The sequence below is a fragment of the Micromys minutus genome (genome assembly GCF_963924665.1).
Source record: "Micromys minutus genome assembly, chromosome: 1".
In the NCBI taxonomy this organism is placed as follows: Eukaryota; Metazoa; Chordata; class Mammalia; order Rodentia; family Muridae; genus Micromys; species Micromys minutus.
Window position 1 is genome coordinate 111,538,344 of NC_137969.1, and position 18,461 is coordinate 111,556,804.

Sequence of the window (18,461 nt, forward strand, 5' to 3'; positions counted from 1 at the left end):
ACAGAGGTCACCTAAGATCATTGAAAAGCACAGATATTTACATTATGTTTCATAACAATAGCAAATTACAGTTATGAAGTCGCAACAAAAATAATTTTATGACTAGGAGTCATCACAATGTGAGCAACTGTATTAAAGAGTTGCAGCTAATGGAGTGCTGGCAGGAGCGTCTGTGACAAGAGCACTAGGACATTGTCAGTAGAGACACTATTAATTACATCACAGAACAGAAAAGAAATCATCACCCTAGCTACTCAACTAAGTGCGCCAGGAAGAATTCCCTGTGGAAGCTAACCTTGCACAACGTATCTTCTCCTCATCAACACCTTCTTCATATCCTTTTAGACACAACTCCTTTTGAACCTTAAGAAATGGACAGAAAGGTCATGGAAGGGATTTTGACATCATTCAAGACAAGGAATACAAGGGCTGAGTCAGAGTTCCAGGACAAATGTTGTTCTGAACATCTAAGAACTAGCTACAATTCTTCTGCCCAAGGGTTCCATAGTTCACAAAACATCCTCATTCCCAGGAAGTCAAGTTTTCAAGAAGTTTAGTTTGTTAGAAGTAATAGAGTTGGATTTGATTTCATCTAATTTATTTTGGGCAACTAGGAAACAAATCGGAATTGTCGAGAGTGTCCTCAGATACTTTGAGCACTCCAGGGGATATTGGTGGAAAATGGTTAGTAACCATAGGGGCACCCAACCTAATCAGAAAGCACTTTTATAAAAGCTGAGCATAGCCTCTTATGTCTGTGACACCAGCACTGAGGGATAGAGGCAGGTAGATTCTGGGTGTTTGCTGGTTAACCACCGGCACCAAAACAGCAAGCTTCAAGTTCAATGAAGATTCTGTTATAAGAGAAAATGGTTGGAAACAATAGAGGAGAGTACTTATTTTCCTTTTCTGGCCTCTGTGTACACTCACATGAGCATGCTCACTGGAATACACAAGTAAGTGCACACACATACACATGTGCACACATAGTAGAGTCTTCTGATACCTGAAATTTGCATAATATAAGTTGAATGAAGCAGTCATGCCAAGAATCAGAAAAAAAAATTCATCCAGAATTAAAAAGAACAACAGTTCAATCAGATACTTCAATCATCTAACCATGACTTTAAAACAACTGTTTTTTTTTTTTAAATTTTCCATGAGTGAAAATAGAGACTATTATTGGAGAAGTACAAATTATAAAACAGTCAGTTAGAAGCAGAGAACTGAGAAATATATTGACAGGAATAACTATAATTGACAGCAATAAAATATTGTTCTCACTGCATGAGAGCAACCATGGAGCCAAGAAAACCAGAGAGGTATGCGGTGTGGCCACCGAAGCCAGCCAGTCTGAAAACCAGAGAGAGTAAGGAGATGGATGGAACAAATGGAATGTCAGACAATAATAGAAGACTTTTAAAACATTTCATTGGAAAAAAATAAAGACTGAGCGTTCTCCAAATTAAATGAAAGTTATACACTTATAGATTTAAGAAAATGAAAAATCCAACAGACTTAGACCAGACAAATTCATACCTCAGTATACCATCATTAAGTTTCTGAATGTTTTTGACAATGTCTTTAAAAGCAGCTAAAGAAAACTGATAAGCCAACCACACAGGGATGCAAGTTAAGTGATTGCACATTTTTTTCCTGCAGCCACAGGGGCCGAAAAGAAAGGGCACACAGCCTTTAACACGTGTTGTAACAATGGCCAAGGATGCCTTCAACTTCAGAAGTGAATTATTCAGAAATGAAATACAGAGAACTCACTTCCATGAGTTGTCCTCTGACCTCCGTGGCACCAGAAAGACATACACACACACACACACACACACACACACACACACACACACACACAATAAAACCTGTACTAAAAGTGAAGTGGTTTTGACTGAAAGGCAATGATGAAAGAAGGGAATTTAAAGCCTCAGGAAAGACAACAAATGAGATGCCTCAGAATCAGAAATAACAGAGGAGTAGGAAGGATACTGAACACTGAGTTTCCCACTCACTACCCAGCTCCCTGAATACAAGGAGTGGACTGCTTACTTCAGCAGCGGCATCCACTAAAAGTGGGGATGGGGACAGGGAAATAAGGGATAGCATGGGGGATGAATAGGTCATCTAAAACTATGGGTAAATGAAACCTTACAGAAATTACTAGCTTGTAACTTAATTAAACATTATAATATATAATAAAGAATGTCTAACAGAAATAGACTCCAAGGGTAGACAATGTTGCTTCCAAAGACTGATGAATGAGTTACTGAATGGAAAATCTCAGTGCCAGGCACAGCATAACTCCCTATGAATTATTGGTCAGGGAGGCCCAGAGGAACCAGAAACAACACAGGCTCTTAATCTTGGTTGCCCAAGTTAACCAGATAGTAAGACCCTATTGCTAAAGAAATCACTGACTTTGGATGCAGGACATAGAAATTAATCTTAACTGACCAGGAAACTCTCCCTTGATGGATAGTTTACATGGTGCCAAAAGTTGCTATGCAGGGATTCCAGCTCCAAAAATTTATAAATGACTTCACTCGGCACTGAACCCTGTGTGATACAGTACCAACTTGCTTCACAAGCTATGTTCACTGGTACAGTAGTGGCAAACGGGGTACAGAATTGACCAAGCATATTCTGATTAGACATGAGGCCTGTTCCATAAGATGGATTTCAAACTTGGCTAAAAGCTCACCACTGGAATGACTATAGATCTCAAAGGAGAACCTACTATTTGTGTTAAATGAGCTTACTGAATTCCAAATATTTAAGCTTATACCCATAGGTTTGTGCTGCTCTCAACTTTGGTTAGACAAACTTCTTTTAGCAGTGGGTAGTAATTAATGCAGAGACACATAGATGGTCTATGTGGACACAAGAATACATAACTATAGGCAACCCATATGGTTGAAATATCTATATTAACACCTTACTCCCTCAGCCAAGACTTAGGAAACTCCAGAAGAGTGAGCAGAAAGGATAAGGAGAGCTATGAAGTGCAGATTTCTTGGCCTGCCATGGCTGAGGAACTTATCAATTCACCACAGTTGTAGTTACTTGCACAAAACCGGCACAAGATAAAACCAACCAAAATTCTAACACATAGGGGGAGGGGCCCTTGAGGTTCCACCCTTGAAGGAGGAGCTATTAGCTCTAGATGATTGCAGAAGGAAGGGAGGGGTGTCACCCTCCTTTAGTGTCATGGCTTCTTGTAGCTTGACCATATCCCAGAGGCTGGCCCCATACCCAGTTAGTGCATATGGGCAGCACTGATTGAACTCAGCAGAAGGACATGAAGTTGGAAGGGAGGTAGATGGTTATGATAAATACATTGTATAATGTATGAACATTTCAAACAAGTGAACAAGAAATAACATGTGGGGGGCAGGGAGGGTAACAAACAACGCCTTCTGGCCCAAGACAGTCAGAAACAGAGTGAAGTTTAAGATTACCATAACAACCAGAAACTTGGACATTTCGACAGGCTTTCCCTGATTGGTCGTAGGTCTCACCTTATTTGCATGCCAACATAAGGTCAACCATGACTCAGCGGTTTCTTAGGAAATTCAGGCTGCTTACAGCTTCGATACCAACCCTTCACTGTAGGACTCAACACAGGAGGGCCATACAATGACCAGTGGTTGGTGGCAGGAGACAGTCTCTAGCCAACAGCCACTTCAGTTAGTTATGTATAAGATAAGAGTAATTTTTCTCTTGTCAATTCCACTTAGTAACTAGAGCATGCAGCACCAAGTGAAGCAAGACTACTGTATTAAACATAGGAAAGATAAGGGGGTCAAAACAGAAGGCTAGAAGGGGGCCATATTTCAACTCAAATGAAAGCATACATACAAGCAGAATACAATGGTCTCTGTCTATATTATCATGTCCAGACAGTCAAATGGATACAATCAAAACTCTATAAATAAATCAAGAAGGAATCTTAAAATGTATTCAAGTAATGTAGAAATCTATGGAAGCCGGATCAGAGGAATAAAGCACAGCAGAAATGAACTGAAAACAAAGAATTAAATGGGAAATTCAAATCCTGACAGATAACAGCTACCTTAAAACACAGATAGATAAACAAGCCAACTATAAGGCCTATGTTGTCACAATGTTTAAAAAAAAGCTACATAGTAAGACTTTGCTTACAAAAAGAACAAAATTAAACCAATCAAAACACTGCCCAGCCAAGTATTACCTACAAGAAACTTACCTTGTTAAATTGACAAAAGTTACCTTGGTAGATTGACAATACTAGAAATAAAGACTATATAGTAAGAAGTCATTAAAACTCGTTGTTCCTGTATTAAGAGTTCTGTGATTTGGGGCAAGCTCTTTGGTCCCTCTGAACTTTAATCTTCTTATCTGAAAGATACAGAGGTTGAACTGACTGATTGCAAATGTTTTCCCCTTGACTTAACTCTTAATGTGACCAAATCTGATACTCATAACAGATGAGTTCTTTGGACCTTCAGCTACAAGTACACCCTCAAGACTCCTTACAGTGATGCTATCTCCTCTCGGGGGCTTGAGGAGCACACAGAACCCTACATTCCACCCCAAAGCAACGCTGGAGAGCAGCAAAGAAAACTCGTCTGAACCAGCGTCCTCGGTGTAACAGTCAGAAGGGGAGCGGCAGAAAGTTATTAACTTTAAAACAGAAGAAAACCAAGAATGCTTTCTTTCAACGCCAGTTTAATTTGGCCATTAGAAGTGCATGCATGCTTTTTCAAAAAAAAAAAAAAAAAAAAAAAAGAAAAAAGACTTCGGAAGGTCACCTGAAGCTATAGATTTTTAAGAAAGGGCATTCACGTTGGTTTCCCAGACAAACAAGTACTCTTGGTTGTGATAGAAAACACAGCTCAGTGGGCCAGCACACCATTCTAACAACTTTCTTAGCAAAGGCCAAGAGCTCTTAGGGTTGTAAAGTTTCCCCTCCCCCTTGGTTTCTGTGTACTTTGATTTCAACTGCTCATTGCCTACTCCCAGTTGTTCTAGAACCATTCCCCTTTCAGAGAGAGGTACTATAGAGGAAGACAAGTTGATACAGGCTCAGAGGCACCAGGGAATTAAAGTATGAAAAATACTAGCAGATAAGACCGAAATCACTGGAAGTCCAACACCACCCTTAGTAATTATCAGTAACACATGATGCCTGAATGCCCCAAAAATCCTTGTGAGCAACCAGAATTCGCCTGCCACCTGCATAGACCGGGTACCCAGAGATATGTCAAACATTGCTAGAAGAGTTGCAAGTTCACTGCCTGTCTCAAGATGTCCCATCTTCCTTGGGGAGGCAGCTATTACCCTGGGGGATGCGGGTCAGAGTTAAACAGCTCTTAAGGCCCAGATCAACTTTCAAGAGAACCATCTATCTTAAAAGAGCTCTTCAAGTAGATCGGGTAGTAAGTTAACCTAGTAAGCATACAAACTCCCACTCGAGTCTGAGTCCCCTCAGTCTTTCTTCTTCCTGCCTTTTCACAAGGTCCTATATGTCAGTGTAATGCCTATTCCTGGTTATCAATTTGACAATATCTGAAATGAACTACAATCCAGAATTGGAGGGCTCACTTGTGATCCAGACCTTGAAGCTGGAATACACAAGCTTCTGACCTGGATCTTGGCATGGAGATCTTGAGGCATAGTGGCTATGAAAAGCTTACGCCCAGGCAAGGTAGTACACGCCTTTAATCCCAGGAGACTAAGACGAAGAGTTCTCCAAATTCAAGATCAGCCTGGGACAAAATAAATTCCAAACCCAGGCATTGGTGGTATACACCTTTAATTTGGGCCACACCTTCTGCTGGAGACCTACATAAGGCCATTGGAAGAAGGAAGATTTATTCTTCTTTTTTGCCTGCTGGCATTTACTTGCCAGCACAACTTCTATTGAAGACCAGGTGAAACAACTGACCTCGTGGAACTGATCAACTACTAGATTCTTGGACTTCCCATTCACAGATGCCCATTGTTGGGTTAGTTGGACTACAGACTGTAAGTAATCTCAATAAATTCCCTCAACAGAGAGAGACATTCCATAAGTTCTGTGACACTAGAGAACCCTGACTAATACAATCAGGAACAACTGTTGGTCTTACTAGTAGTATGGTCTGTAATTTATCTGATGCCATGAGTTTCACTGAGAACGCCAGATGGGTCAGGCTGCACAGTGGAGGCTCGCCATCCCCATTGGCTGTTGTGTTCCGGAGGCAGCTCCCTCCTGTGAAGGGTGAATGATGAGACTGAGAAGCTAGAGAGGAATGTCCCCAAGTAGGTGGCCATGGGGTGACTTTAAATCCTTTTTCTTCTCCTGTATCTTGACTGTGTTTTTGATGATTTCCTCAATGCATTGAACCCTAATTAAATCTTCAGTATATTGTAAATGACAGAATAATCTACAGGATAATTTAAACTCCATCACTACTTGATGCATATCCCATTATAGCACTTATCGCATCTTGCTATAATCTTTTGTTTACATACCTGTCTCCTCCACTTGGCTTTGAGTTCCTCCAGGACTTCAGTTAGATTCTTCATCCTGCCTTCTCTGTACACAGCTGTTCAAGGCTCTGAACACAGTAGATTTTTAGTGAATGAGTCAGCTCTGGGAGACTCAATAGCCAAATGGACCTGCTCTTCATATATACATTTATCCATAGATATTTTTACTGTAATGACATATTTTTTGAGAAAAAAAATGTATACATTGATGGTACACAGCATGAAGTTCTAAAGTGTGGAAGTATACAAATAGTTAAGTCAAGCTAAGTAACACATGTGTTACTTTACGTACATTTTGTGGTGAGAATACTTCAAAATCTTATGGAAATTTTCTTTTTATTGATTATATTTGTTCTTTGACAATTTTGCACACATGTACATAATGGATCCTATTTGCTCTTGGCCCCCACCCTCTGCTACCTTCCTCTCACTGCTGTCACCTCCTTAGTCCCTCCCTCTCCCCCATCCCTTCATATTCCTTTCCCACATTTGTTTTGATTTTCATGTGGCCAAGACTGGAACTATCCAGTCCAGCATCACATACCAGAATCCATTAGAGCATTATGATATATAACTGAAGGCAGTGACTGCCCCTCCTCCTGATCTGCCAACAACTAATAGTTCAGCTGGTGGGCATGAGGCCCTGTGAGCTCCTCCTCCACCCACAGTTGGCTATTGACAGACCCTGTGTTGTGCAGGCAACTGTGGCTACTGTGAGATCACGCTTGTAGTGGCTGTCATTCTCTGGAGACAGTATTCTGTCTCTCTTCTCCCTATTTTCGGCTCTTACAGTCTTTCTAATTTCTCTTGGAACACTGTTAGTAACTGTAGTCACCATGATCTCCAACTGACTTCTTGAACTTACTGTCTTTGGAACTGAAATGTTGTCTATGGACATACTCTAACTAACTTCTACTCCTACCTTTGCTTAATTCCCCACTAACCACCATTCTATTCAATGCTCCTATAAACTTAGGTAGAGACAGACTCTGTATATAAGACCTTACAGCATTTGTCCTTATGGCCCTATGCTACTTTATTTAATATATTGTTACTATGTGCTACTTTATTTAATATATTGTTGCATATTTAATATATGTTGCTAATGGCAAGCTTCTTCCCTATGCAAGGGTTATGGCGCACAGTGTCTATTAAATGCCATAGGTTGTGCATGCCTTTGCTTACTACTGAGCATTCAGAATGACCTCATACCACAAGTACTGAGAAAAATGCTTCAATCACACAGGAGGGCAGAAGTACATTTGACATACTAACCTCAACTCCTGAGGGAGAGGAAGCATGATGTTTTGATGTTGTAGGATAATGTGGTGCATATGGTGGAGCCATTTTGATTTTTAAAGGAATCTTCAAAGTCTATAGTGAATGGATCAATTTTGATTCCCACTCAGGGTACACAAGGGTTCCCTTTTCCCCACAGATCTATCAATACTTATTATTTTTTATAATAATCATTGTGACAGAAGTAAGCTGATATCTCAATTTTGCTTTTGAATTTGAATTTAATGATAAGTAGTAATTCTGAACATCTTGTCTGGGGATTTGTTGGCCGTGTGTATGCTTTCTTTTGTGAAATGTTTTTTATCTTATATAGTGTATCTAATTGAAATAAGTCATCACTATGTAGTCTTGGCTGACCTGGAATTCACTATTTAAACCTAAGCTGGTCTCAAACTCCTGCCTCTGCCCACCACACTTCATATTTCTTAAGTGAGTTGTTCATTATCTTATTTGACAGACATTTTTAAAGCACTTACTATGTGCTCAGCACTCACTAGTGAGCACTTACTGTGTGCTCAGCTCTCTGATAAGCCTTAGGAATTACTACTGCATCTCTGAACTGCAAAAAAAAACAAGTTTAACAAGTTGTGGTTTTGGTAGTTATGTGATTTTCAGAGATACTTGTAGATTGTCCTGAAGCTGTTCCTATTTTAATGTTAATTCCACTCCCCAAGAAGGGCTACCTACTCAGTTGCTCATTTGTGCCTTCCCATTTTTATTTGTTAAATAAAGGAGAGAGCCTGTGATTTAGCAGGAGAAAGGGAAATGTAGAGTGTCCTGAAGCTATTCCTGTCTTGATGTTAATTCCACTTCCCCAAGAAGGACTATCTAGTCACTTGCTTCTTTGTACCTTCCCATTTTTATTTGTTAAATAAAGGAGAGAGCCAGTGATTGGGCAGGGGAAAAGGGGGGGTGGAGAGAAGGGACCTGAGGGGGGATCCGGAGGAGTTTGGAGAGAAGGAGGAGACAGAACAGGAGGTATCAAAAAACGGTTAAAGAGTCTCTTAGCTGGGGAACAGAAAGAGTAATGGTATTCTGCCCAATCTAGGCGCTTTGATTGTTTTTCTAATTACTGACTGGTGTTTTCATTTAACGGGTTTGCTCAGGTTGAAAATTGCAACAACTTGTGTCAGAGAAGAGATAAATGTTAGGGAAGAGGTGGGAACCATTTTATGTGCATGGTTCAGGCAGACAGGCATGTCAGGAGGTCATGGGAGAAATGCCAGAGAAGGAGGCTGTTCGCCTGTGCTTCAGAGGATGATTCTGAGATAACCAGCCAGACTTCAGGGAAAGGGGTCATTAGGGACAAGGAATGAGGGCTGGGTTGTAACCTGGGTGGGGAAGAGGTGGGAAGTTCTGTTTACTTGTGGTTCTTAGAGGAGCATCATATGACATCAAAAGATGGGGCTGGGGGAAAAGTGCCAAAGCCAGGTAATAGTGAGCAGTTCACTGAAGCTCATGAACACGGATACCGGGTCATTACTGATGTTCATACAGCAAAGGAATGCACATCAAGAATGACTGTGGCTGCTGGGCTGTGCACACCTTTCATTCCATCGCTTGAGAGGCAGAGACAGATGGATCTCTGAGTTCAAGGCCAGCCTGGTATACAGAGCAGGTTCTAGGACAGCCAGGGCAACAGAGAGAAACCCTGGGTGGGGGTGGGGGTGGGGACAGGGTCATGCAGATGACTAAGGCATTGCAGAAAGAACCACTTCTTGACCTTATAAAGAACGGGGCTGAGGAAGGAAACTATAGAGTAAGGAAAATCAGTGACTAGACAGTTGTTCTCACCACTGAGAGATGAAGTCCTAAACTAGACCAAGGGAGACAGAGAGGCTGCTTGGAGCCCGATTTAGGAGGCAAAATGGCTAGTTTCCTTCCTGTTTGCTCTGCCTCTGCTTTCAAGAGTATACACTTCCTAATATCAGGGATTAGATTTTATTTCTAAAGAAACCCCTGGGTGAAGAGCTTCAAGCAGTCAACGTGGGCACACAGTTGGAGAAGTAGTCTCCTCTAGGGACCCATTCTCATAGAGGTTGGCCCATTCCAGTGGGGCCCCCTGGAAACATATACAAACAAGCAAAGCTAAATGGAGCAGGAAGGTCTTACGTGTAACAATGATAATTTTTTAAAAGATGACAAATTTGGGAAGGGAGACCTTGGAGGAGCTGAAGATGGAGGGGTTAGCGTGATGTAGATGCAGTGTTTATGTGTGGAGTTCTCAAAAAGTTATGAAACAAAAGAAGAGATGTTCATGGCCTAGTTAGTTCCTGGCCAATAGTTGTTTGGTAGGCAGTTATTCAACACCAAGATGAATTTAAGGAGCTAAAAACTTACACCCTGTCTCCTGAGAGCACAGAGCTATGTGAGGCACTTTTGTGAATCAAGTTGTCTGTGCAATGTTTAAAGTACGAAGCTTGTGGGCGTGAGTCTTGTTGTTGTCTCTTAAAATTAAATTCCTGCCAGTTTTTAAAAATAAAATTCAGTCCTTTCCTTTCTCCTGTGTATAAAATGTAGCTTCTAATTCCTGATGAAAGGGGCATGCAGGGAAAGAACTGACTTGACCTGTGATAGTTCAAAACTGGTAGCTAAGTGGAACCATTTATCGCTTGCTAAAGTCCTCCTGGACATGGAATGGGAGCTAGAAAGCCCTAGGTCTGATCCCTGACACTGAACACTGAATTAGGAGTGGCCGCCCATAATTCCAGCACTTTGGAGGTTGAGACAGGTTGTTTAGAAGTCCAGATGGTCAAGGTCAGCCTGGGAGATAGCTCAGTTGGTAAAGTGCTTGCTTAAAAAGCAGAGAGACTGGAGCTCAGTCCCTAGCACCCACATACAAATCTTAGGCATGGTGGACATGCCTGTGAGCCTGGAACTGGGGATATGGGTGTTAGGTCTCAAACAGTTAATTGAGGTGCTTATTAACATATCTGATGCTGCTGGCTGCCAGGTTCCCCCCAACATCCCTCAGTCTCTACCTGTTATAGAGTCTTCCTGGATGGCATACCCCATACCCCATCTTAAGCTTCTTTATCCCAGAGACTGGGCTGCCCTTCCCCACAGCTGTTCTTCCCTACATAACCCAGCCATTTGGTCACTAGCCCTTGTTGGCCACTTTGCTTCTTGGTGGCTGCTCTTGGTTGCTGTTCTCCTAGTCTCTTGATTCCTGGCTCTCCCCCCTTTTCTTCCTCCCATTCTCCAACTTGTCTTCTCACATGGCCTGGTTCAGTTTGCTGGTTGTGTTCATTCTGGACCCCCCCCCCCAGATGCCTCTGCCTGTGTTCTCCATTATACCTATAATAGAAACCTCAACTCCTTAGGAGTAGTCATGTATTTATTTCTTTTTTCTCATCCAATGGAGATAAGAGGACTCTGGAGGTTCAATGGCCACCCAGTATAAGCCTAATGGATAAGTACCAGGTGAAATGATAGATCTTGACTCTTATCAGGTACATATGTTTCTAGAGCAGTGGTTCTCAACCTTCCTAATGCTGTGACCTTTTAATATAGTTCCTCACATTGTTGGTGACCCCCAACCATACAATTATTTTTATGGCTACTTAGTAACTGTAATGTTATGAATCACAAGGTAAATATCTGATATGCAAGACATATATGACCACTGATATACAATATGATATATGACCACTGTGAAGGGCTCTTTGACCCCCAAAGGGATCGTGACCCACAGGTTGAGAACTACTGCTCTAAAAACATGGCATTTAAGATTGTCCTCTGGTCTCCCAAACACATGTATACAAATGGAAATACCTTATGTACACAAATCTACCTCCCCACAATATACATTTTAAAAGTTCACCATCATCCTTAACCACATATAGAGCTCTAGGCCAACCTGGCTCTATTTCACAAACAGTAACAACAACAACAAAAATCAGAGATATAAACAGCAACAACAAAGTTGCAAGAACTCCACCTGATGCCATTGCTGGGGAAAGATATCAAACTGCTTCATGAAAGTGGGTCTGGTCATTTATTCAGGGATATTCATTGTTGAGGTTTGGCCTGTTGCTATGTATTGTAATGCTTGGCCCTGCTTGCCTTAGGGAGATCCTCACATACGCCAAATGATGCCATGTAACTTTGCCCTTCCAAGTATTCCTGATTGGTCAGTGTCCTATTCAGGGTTTGTACATCATAACCAAGAAGCAAGTTGGGGAGGAAAGGGTTTATTCAGCTTACACTTCCACATTGCTGTTCATCACCAAAGAAAGTCAGGACTGGAACTCAAGCAGGTCAGGAAGCAGGAGCTGATGCAGAGGCCATGGAGGAATGTTGCTTACTGGATTGCTTGACCTGGCTTTCTCAGCCTGATTTCTTATAGAACCCAGGTCTATCAGACCAGGGATGGTACCACCCACAATGGGCTGCCCCCCCCCCCCCCCCCCGTGATCACTAGTTGAGAAAATGCCTTACAGCTGGATCTCATGGAGGCATTTCCTCAACTGAGGCTCCTTTCTCTGTGATAACTCCAGCTTGTGTCATGTTGACACAAAATCAGCCAGTGCAATCAATAAAGATGCCTACAGCCTATAGCTGGGCAGAATAGAAGTAGACATGGTTTTAACTCCCAGACTTGGAGGTCTGAGGCAGCACCACAAGAGGGAAGAGGAAAACGGAGAGAAGACGCCTTGGGGTAAGGGATCATGAGAACTGGCCATGAGAACTGTTCAGCTGGAGTAAGACCCGCCAGGCAGAACAATGGCAAGTCTTATATTGGAGCCCTATCTTGATAAGGAAGTAGATACTAACAGCTTAGAGGGTAGATATCTACCCAGCTCTAGTGCTGATTAAGGCTTATTATAAATATAAAAGTTCTGTGTCCTTTATCTGGGAACAAAATTATCTAATATGGGGTAGAAACCTTAATTAATAGTAAATATTTACCACAATAATACACTGTGATGCAGATGTGACTATAATGTAGATTTCCTTTGGGTGACAGTTTTGAGCCAAGTTTTATTAGAAAATGCAAACATATAATTTAGAAATTATATTGTTTATATATATATATATATATATAAAACATACAAATGCTGACAACAACTAGGATTCTCAAAACAAGTATTAAATATAATACATATCTAAATACACCAACATGGCGGTCACATCAACAAATGTTTAGCCATGAAGGGCCCGTCTCTAGGTCTGAACACACCGCAGAAATTAAAGTTTTTGTCTTTTCCTTTTTTCCTACCTTTGTTTTTGTTTGTTTATTTGTTTTGTTTCAAGACCATTTCTCTGTGTCGCCCTGGCTGTCCTGGAACTCACTCTGTAGTGACTGTCCTCAGACTCAGAGATCTGCCTGCCTTTGCCTCCCAAGTGCTGAGACTAAAGGCATGAAGCATTACTGCCAAAGGCTTCCCACCTTTCTCTCTCTTTTTTTAATGATTTATTATTTATTATATATGAATACACTTTCGCTGTCTTCAGACAGACCAGAAGAGGGCATCAGATCCCATTACAGATAGTTGTGAGCCACCATGTGGTTGCTGGGAATTGAACTGAGGAACTCTGGAAGAGCACTCAGTGCTCTTAACTGCTGAGCCATCTCTCCAGCCCACCATCTTTGGTTTTATGCTGGAGATTTGGAGAATTTTCTGATAAGAATATAAAAGGCCCTTAGGGGAGAGGAGGTGTGGAATGGGGGGCCGGCAGTGTGGAGAGCTAGAGTTTCCTGTGCCCTTGAGATCCTCCAGTTACCATGTGGACTCACTCACTCTGCCTTCTCACTGCTTGCTAAACACATCATTTTAGCCCCAACATCATTATAGTTAAAGTCTTCAGAGAACCGACCTTGGTAAACCTCTGGGAGCCATGCTTAGCCAGCGGTGCTGGAGAAGCAGGAGATGCCATGGTTACTCGCAGTTTTAGCCTCAGTCATGGAATTGTGAAGAGCACTGCCACCATGTCCTGGATTGCTCTCTCCGTAGTCAATGGTTTTCTGTTTTAAATGTTCGTGCCTTTTCGGAATTCATGGGGTAAAACCCTCACTCTCCGAGTTGATGATATTAGTCACAGGTATGGCTATAGACAAGTCCTGAGGATATAAAGACAGCGCCGTCTCAGATAGGATTCTAGCTCCAAAGATGCCCAAAGGATCTGTTCTGTCTCTTTCCCATGAGAGGTCATGGTGAGGGGATTATCTGTGATAAACAGAAAATAAACCCTTACCAGACACCAAGCTTGCCCCAGTCTTATGATGCTAGCCTCTGAAAATAGGTTGAATAAAATTTCTTGTTTATAAGCCCACAACGCTGTAATATTTTGTTATAGCGTTTCCAACAGGCTAGGAAGCAGTTCCCCTACAGACCTGCTGACTCAGGACCACTGTCCTCCTCCTGCCTGTAAGTTTGAATGTTTGGTCCAGTTGACTTTTCAGAGGGAGATAGGATTGATCTGGATTTATTTGTGTGCCCATAGCTCTGTATGGTTCATTTTCTCAGCTCTTCTAAGCCCTAGGCAAGTCATGAATAATGTCAACTGCACACTTTCCTAATGCCTCCAGGGGCCTTTCTCAAGGAATTTGCTCAGCCCTCTGAGTGAGTTGCCCAGGGAAACATGCCAGTGATGTCACAAGGCATGGCATTTGCAGTTCTCCTGATGTCCTCTTCTGCACTGGTGGAGGTAGAGACCTGTCCTTTTCTCTCCTAATCCAGTTAAGACTTGTACTTCCGAGGACAGTACAGAGACCCTTGCTCCCCCGACCCCCGACACACACCCACAATCAGCTGTGACTACACTCAGGTATGCTGGCTTCCTGGCCTTGGATCTCTCCCCGTGCTTCTTCCCACTGGGCACAAATGCTGTTTGGGCAAAATGTCTGGACTTCTTTAGTTGTGCAGTATGGGGCGGGGGGATCGAGACTTCCTGGAGTCTGTTCCTAGAGGATCAAAGGCTTTTCTCAAGCTTGAAAATGCTTCTGAGACTTTACCCTATTCCCTTATCTTTCTTCGGGCTATAAACGCTTCCAAGCCTGTACTTCCTGGTTTAAAAGGAACGCCCCCTTCTTTGCCGGGCCACCGTGGCTACCTCTGACCTTTCAGCCACATGAAAAGAAAGAACAGAGGCATGACCTTTCACTGAGATGGCGTTTGTACAGGTTATTGAGCAGGCCACACGATCTGCTCAAAGTGCAACTTTGTTGCTTTCCTCAAAGCCTTGTTTTGAAATGGGTGCAAGCTGTGAGGTTATCCAAAGGCGGCGGTAGCAGAGATTTCCTCCCATACCTAGAAAGAAAGGTGCCTGAGAGAGAAGCAAAGTCCAGCCTGCGTGGAAATACTAATCCCCAGGGGGCTTTGTTTCTACAGCTCCCCAGCCTGAACCTAGTGCAGCCGTGAGTGCAGAGCAGATACACCGCTCCCTCCAATCCACGGAAGCCATGACGAAAACAACCACTTGCGTGTATCACTTCCTTGTTCTGAACTGGTACATTTTCCTCAATTATTACATCCCGCATATTGGAAAGGACGAAGAGAAGCTAAAGGAATTCCATGATGGTGGACGATCCAAGTACCTGACGCTCCTTAATCTGGTAAGTCCTTTGCTCTGTCTGGAACGGAGTTCTTAGCACTAATGTGAGAGTTTGCATGCACACTTAACCAAGCACAAGCCCTCTGTATGTCTTCCTTCTTCATGGTTGGTGAGTTTTGGGCTTCCCCTGGTAATTAGTAATTTGTTTTAAGGAACTAAGTGTGGAGACACTCCTTAGCTACTGGGGGTGTCTAACTGTTAAATGCTCTTTGACAAAGACTATTGGAGCCCAACTGGGGACCACAGGCCTGAGGACAAAACACAGGAGAGATTTTTGAACCTTGCTTGGGAAAGTCTGAAAAGAAGGCAGAGTGTCGAATGTGGAGTGGGAAGTGTGACTCCCAGTGGAGGAGTAATGTCTCCTGACAGCGCACACCGACTCACAGATTTATCCAAGAAAAGCAAACACATTTTGTCACCTTCCTCTCCCACTGCAATTTTTTATAGGCTCAAGTGGCATCTGAAAGGAGAGATCACCCGAGCCCACAGCCAATACACAGTTTCAACTATTATAGCCAAACCAAAGTTAAAACCAAACTTATAGCTTAATTCCCCATTGTCTTCCTAACCTGGCTGACCATGTGCTAATGGAAAAAGTCAGGATGACTTGAAGAACACTACCTTGTAAGAAGTATTTTAGGAGTATACTTTTAAAGTTAAAAACTGAAAATGGACCATCCTTCAGACATGAGAATTGATGTTTGGATTTTTGTTGTTGTTGCTAAAATACACAGTTCTGCTGGGTGATGGTGGCTCTGGCCATTAACCCCTGCAGAGGCAAGAGCCAGAGGCAGGCGGATCTCTGAGTTCGAGGCCAACCTGGTCTACAAAGTGAGTTCCAGGACAGACAGGGGTATACATAGAAACCCTGTCTCGAAAAACAAAAAAAAAAAAAAAGTAAGTAAGTAAGTAAATAAATAAATAATAAAAATTACAAATAAAATAAATACAGTTATGAGATTACCTGGTTTCAGGAAGCTGCAAAAAAAATCTCCTGTTTTCAAGAATTGTTTTTATTTCGACTTTATGTGTATGAGAGTTTTCCTTGTATTGCCTGTGTGCATGCATATGTATGTACACATACATGCCTATGTGCATGCACATGTATCACACATATATGCCTCGCACCTGTGGAGGCCAGAGGGGGGGTCAGATCTTCTGGTACTAGAGTTAAAGGTGAGCTGTCATGTGGGTGCTGGGAGCTGACTGAGTTCTATAAAAAGGCCACCGAAGCATCCTTAACTGCTGCATAATCACCTCTCCGGCCTTGGGATCAGAATGTGCTAATCCCTCAGAGTCTTCAGAATCCCAATCTTCATTTCTTGACCAGAGCAGAAGCATGGTTAGAAAGGATGGTAGGGTGCCGAAATGTTAGGTGGAAATGTTAAGCTCAGGTTGAAGAGATGCTTGAGGCCCTGTCCCCTTCCCTCTGGCCTTGTGTTCTCCTCTGGGAGAGGAGCTTGGGTAGTTTAAGCTCTGGACACAGCTCTTTTGTGCTAGAAAGTGTCAAGGTGACTGTTTCAGTCTTGAGATTTTTATGAGGGAAAAAGTTGAATCATTAAAAAAGAAAACAAAGACTGATTTTGTAAAATTTTAAGAGCACTATACATATAAAACGAGGTTTTTGTTTAGTTTTGATCTCCGTTGGGTAAACTCCGGGTGGCTTTAATCTACTAATCAAAAGCAGGCTCTGTACAGGTGTTCTCTGCACAGGACAGAGCAGGAGAGACTTGTCACACAGCTCCATAACACACCTCCTGACCCCTTCTGGCTTCCAATGCCATTTTCTTTCCTGCCTTCCAATGCCATTTTCTTTCCTGCCTTGCTGGTGAATTAGCCACCAAATCAGATCCCACTGGCTTTTTTCTTCTGTTGGACTCACCTCTCCCTCCCGAAAATTCCTTCTGTCTTTTTCCAAACTCTGATTACTTTACACCAGAGGACTATCACATTAGCCCTGCCCTGACCTTTCCTATCCAGAGTGTCCGCCTGTCCAATACTCAGATTCCATATTAGTCTTCCGGATTTTTTTTTTCTCTTTAATTCCTTTAAACGTTGCGGCCACTGGAGTGGGGTCGGGTGGAAACAAAGAAGAAATACAAACAACAAACAAAACCAACCAACCAACAAACAGAAATCACCCAAATTCACCCCTCCGGTCCCTTTTTTTCCCCAGAAAAGCTAGTGTCCCTCTGAGAAAGGACTCTTGCTCTAGTTTTTGCTGCAGGCTTCCTTCCTCATTGCTTCTACCCATGTCCCCTAAGGCCAATGCACCTCTGTTTAACTTGGCTTCCTCTGCTGGCTTCCATAGACCACCTGAAGTCCCGCGTACAAAGAGCTGTTTTCCGCATTCTTTCCCTCCCTGCTACTTAAATGGAAAAAGCATTTGAACTTTCACTAGGTCAAAACCGGTTCTGCCTCCCATGCTCTTATCAACCCGACCCACTTAACTGTTCTCCACGGTTCACAGACAAGAGCTCTGCTCACGTGGTCTGCTGTGGGCGTGGCCAAATTGAATAACATCTCTGGCTCCTTCCAGCTCCATCATGTGAGCAAAGACCTTACCTGTAGTGATTTCCTTTCTATGCTCTTGAAAATTTGATTTCGCAGAATATTCCCCATCTGGCAAAGATGGGCTTAAGTATATTTTAGGGAACACATCCAAGGATAGTTTTCGAATGGCTTGATTAGTATAGTTGAACCTCAGAATCTCTACCTCTCACATGTTCACCTATGGCTACTTGTTCTTCACTGATTTATATTTTAATGGAATAGAATAATCAGGTTATAGATCTTCTAAGTTACCCCAACACTTATTACTGGTGAAGTCAGTATCCAACTCAAGTTAGCAAGAATTGTAAATTTTATTATGTTGTATTTTGCATGTTAGCTTTTTTTTTTTTTTTTTTTTTTTTTTTTTTTGCCTTTGTTTTTCATTAGCTTTTGCCTGCATATTTGGATGTGTATCATGTGTGTGAGGTGCCTTTGGAGACTAGAAGAGGGTGTTAGATCTTTTAGTGTTGGAACTACAGGGAGTTTAATCCCATCTTATAGGTTCTGGGAACCAAACCAGAGTCCTCTAAGAA

At 42.3% G+C, this 18,461-nt stretch overlaps 1 protein-coding gene across 3 annotated transcripts in view; it reads left to right on the forward strand.

The window, feature by feature from the left end:
• Positions 1 to 18,461, forward strand: part of ADTRP (androgen dependent TFPI regulating protein) — a 79,673-nt gene that overhangs the window by 8,730 nt on the left and 52,482 nt on the right. For 2 of the 3 annotated variants that reach the window (XM_080931154.1, XM_080931155.1), the window contains exon 2: positions 15,153 to 15,376. In XM_080931154.1, the coding sequence (XP_080787280.1) occupies positions 15,224 to 15,376 (153 nt within the window). In that variant the 5' untranslated portion in view covers positions 15,153 to 15,223. Of the gene's footprint in view, positions 1 to 14,474; positions 14,590 to 15,152; positions 15,377 to 18,461 lie in introns of those variants that run through there. The other variant, XM_080931156.1, reaches the window with a different exon arrangement.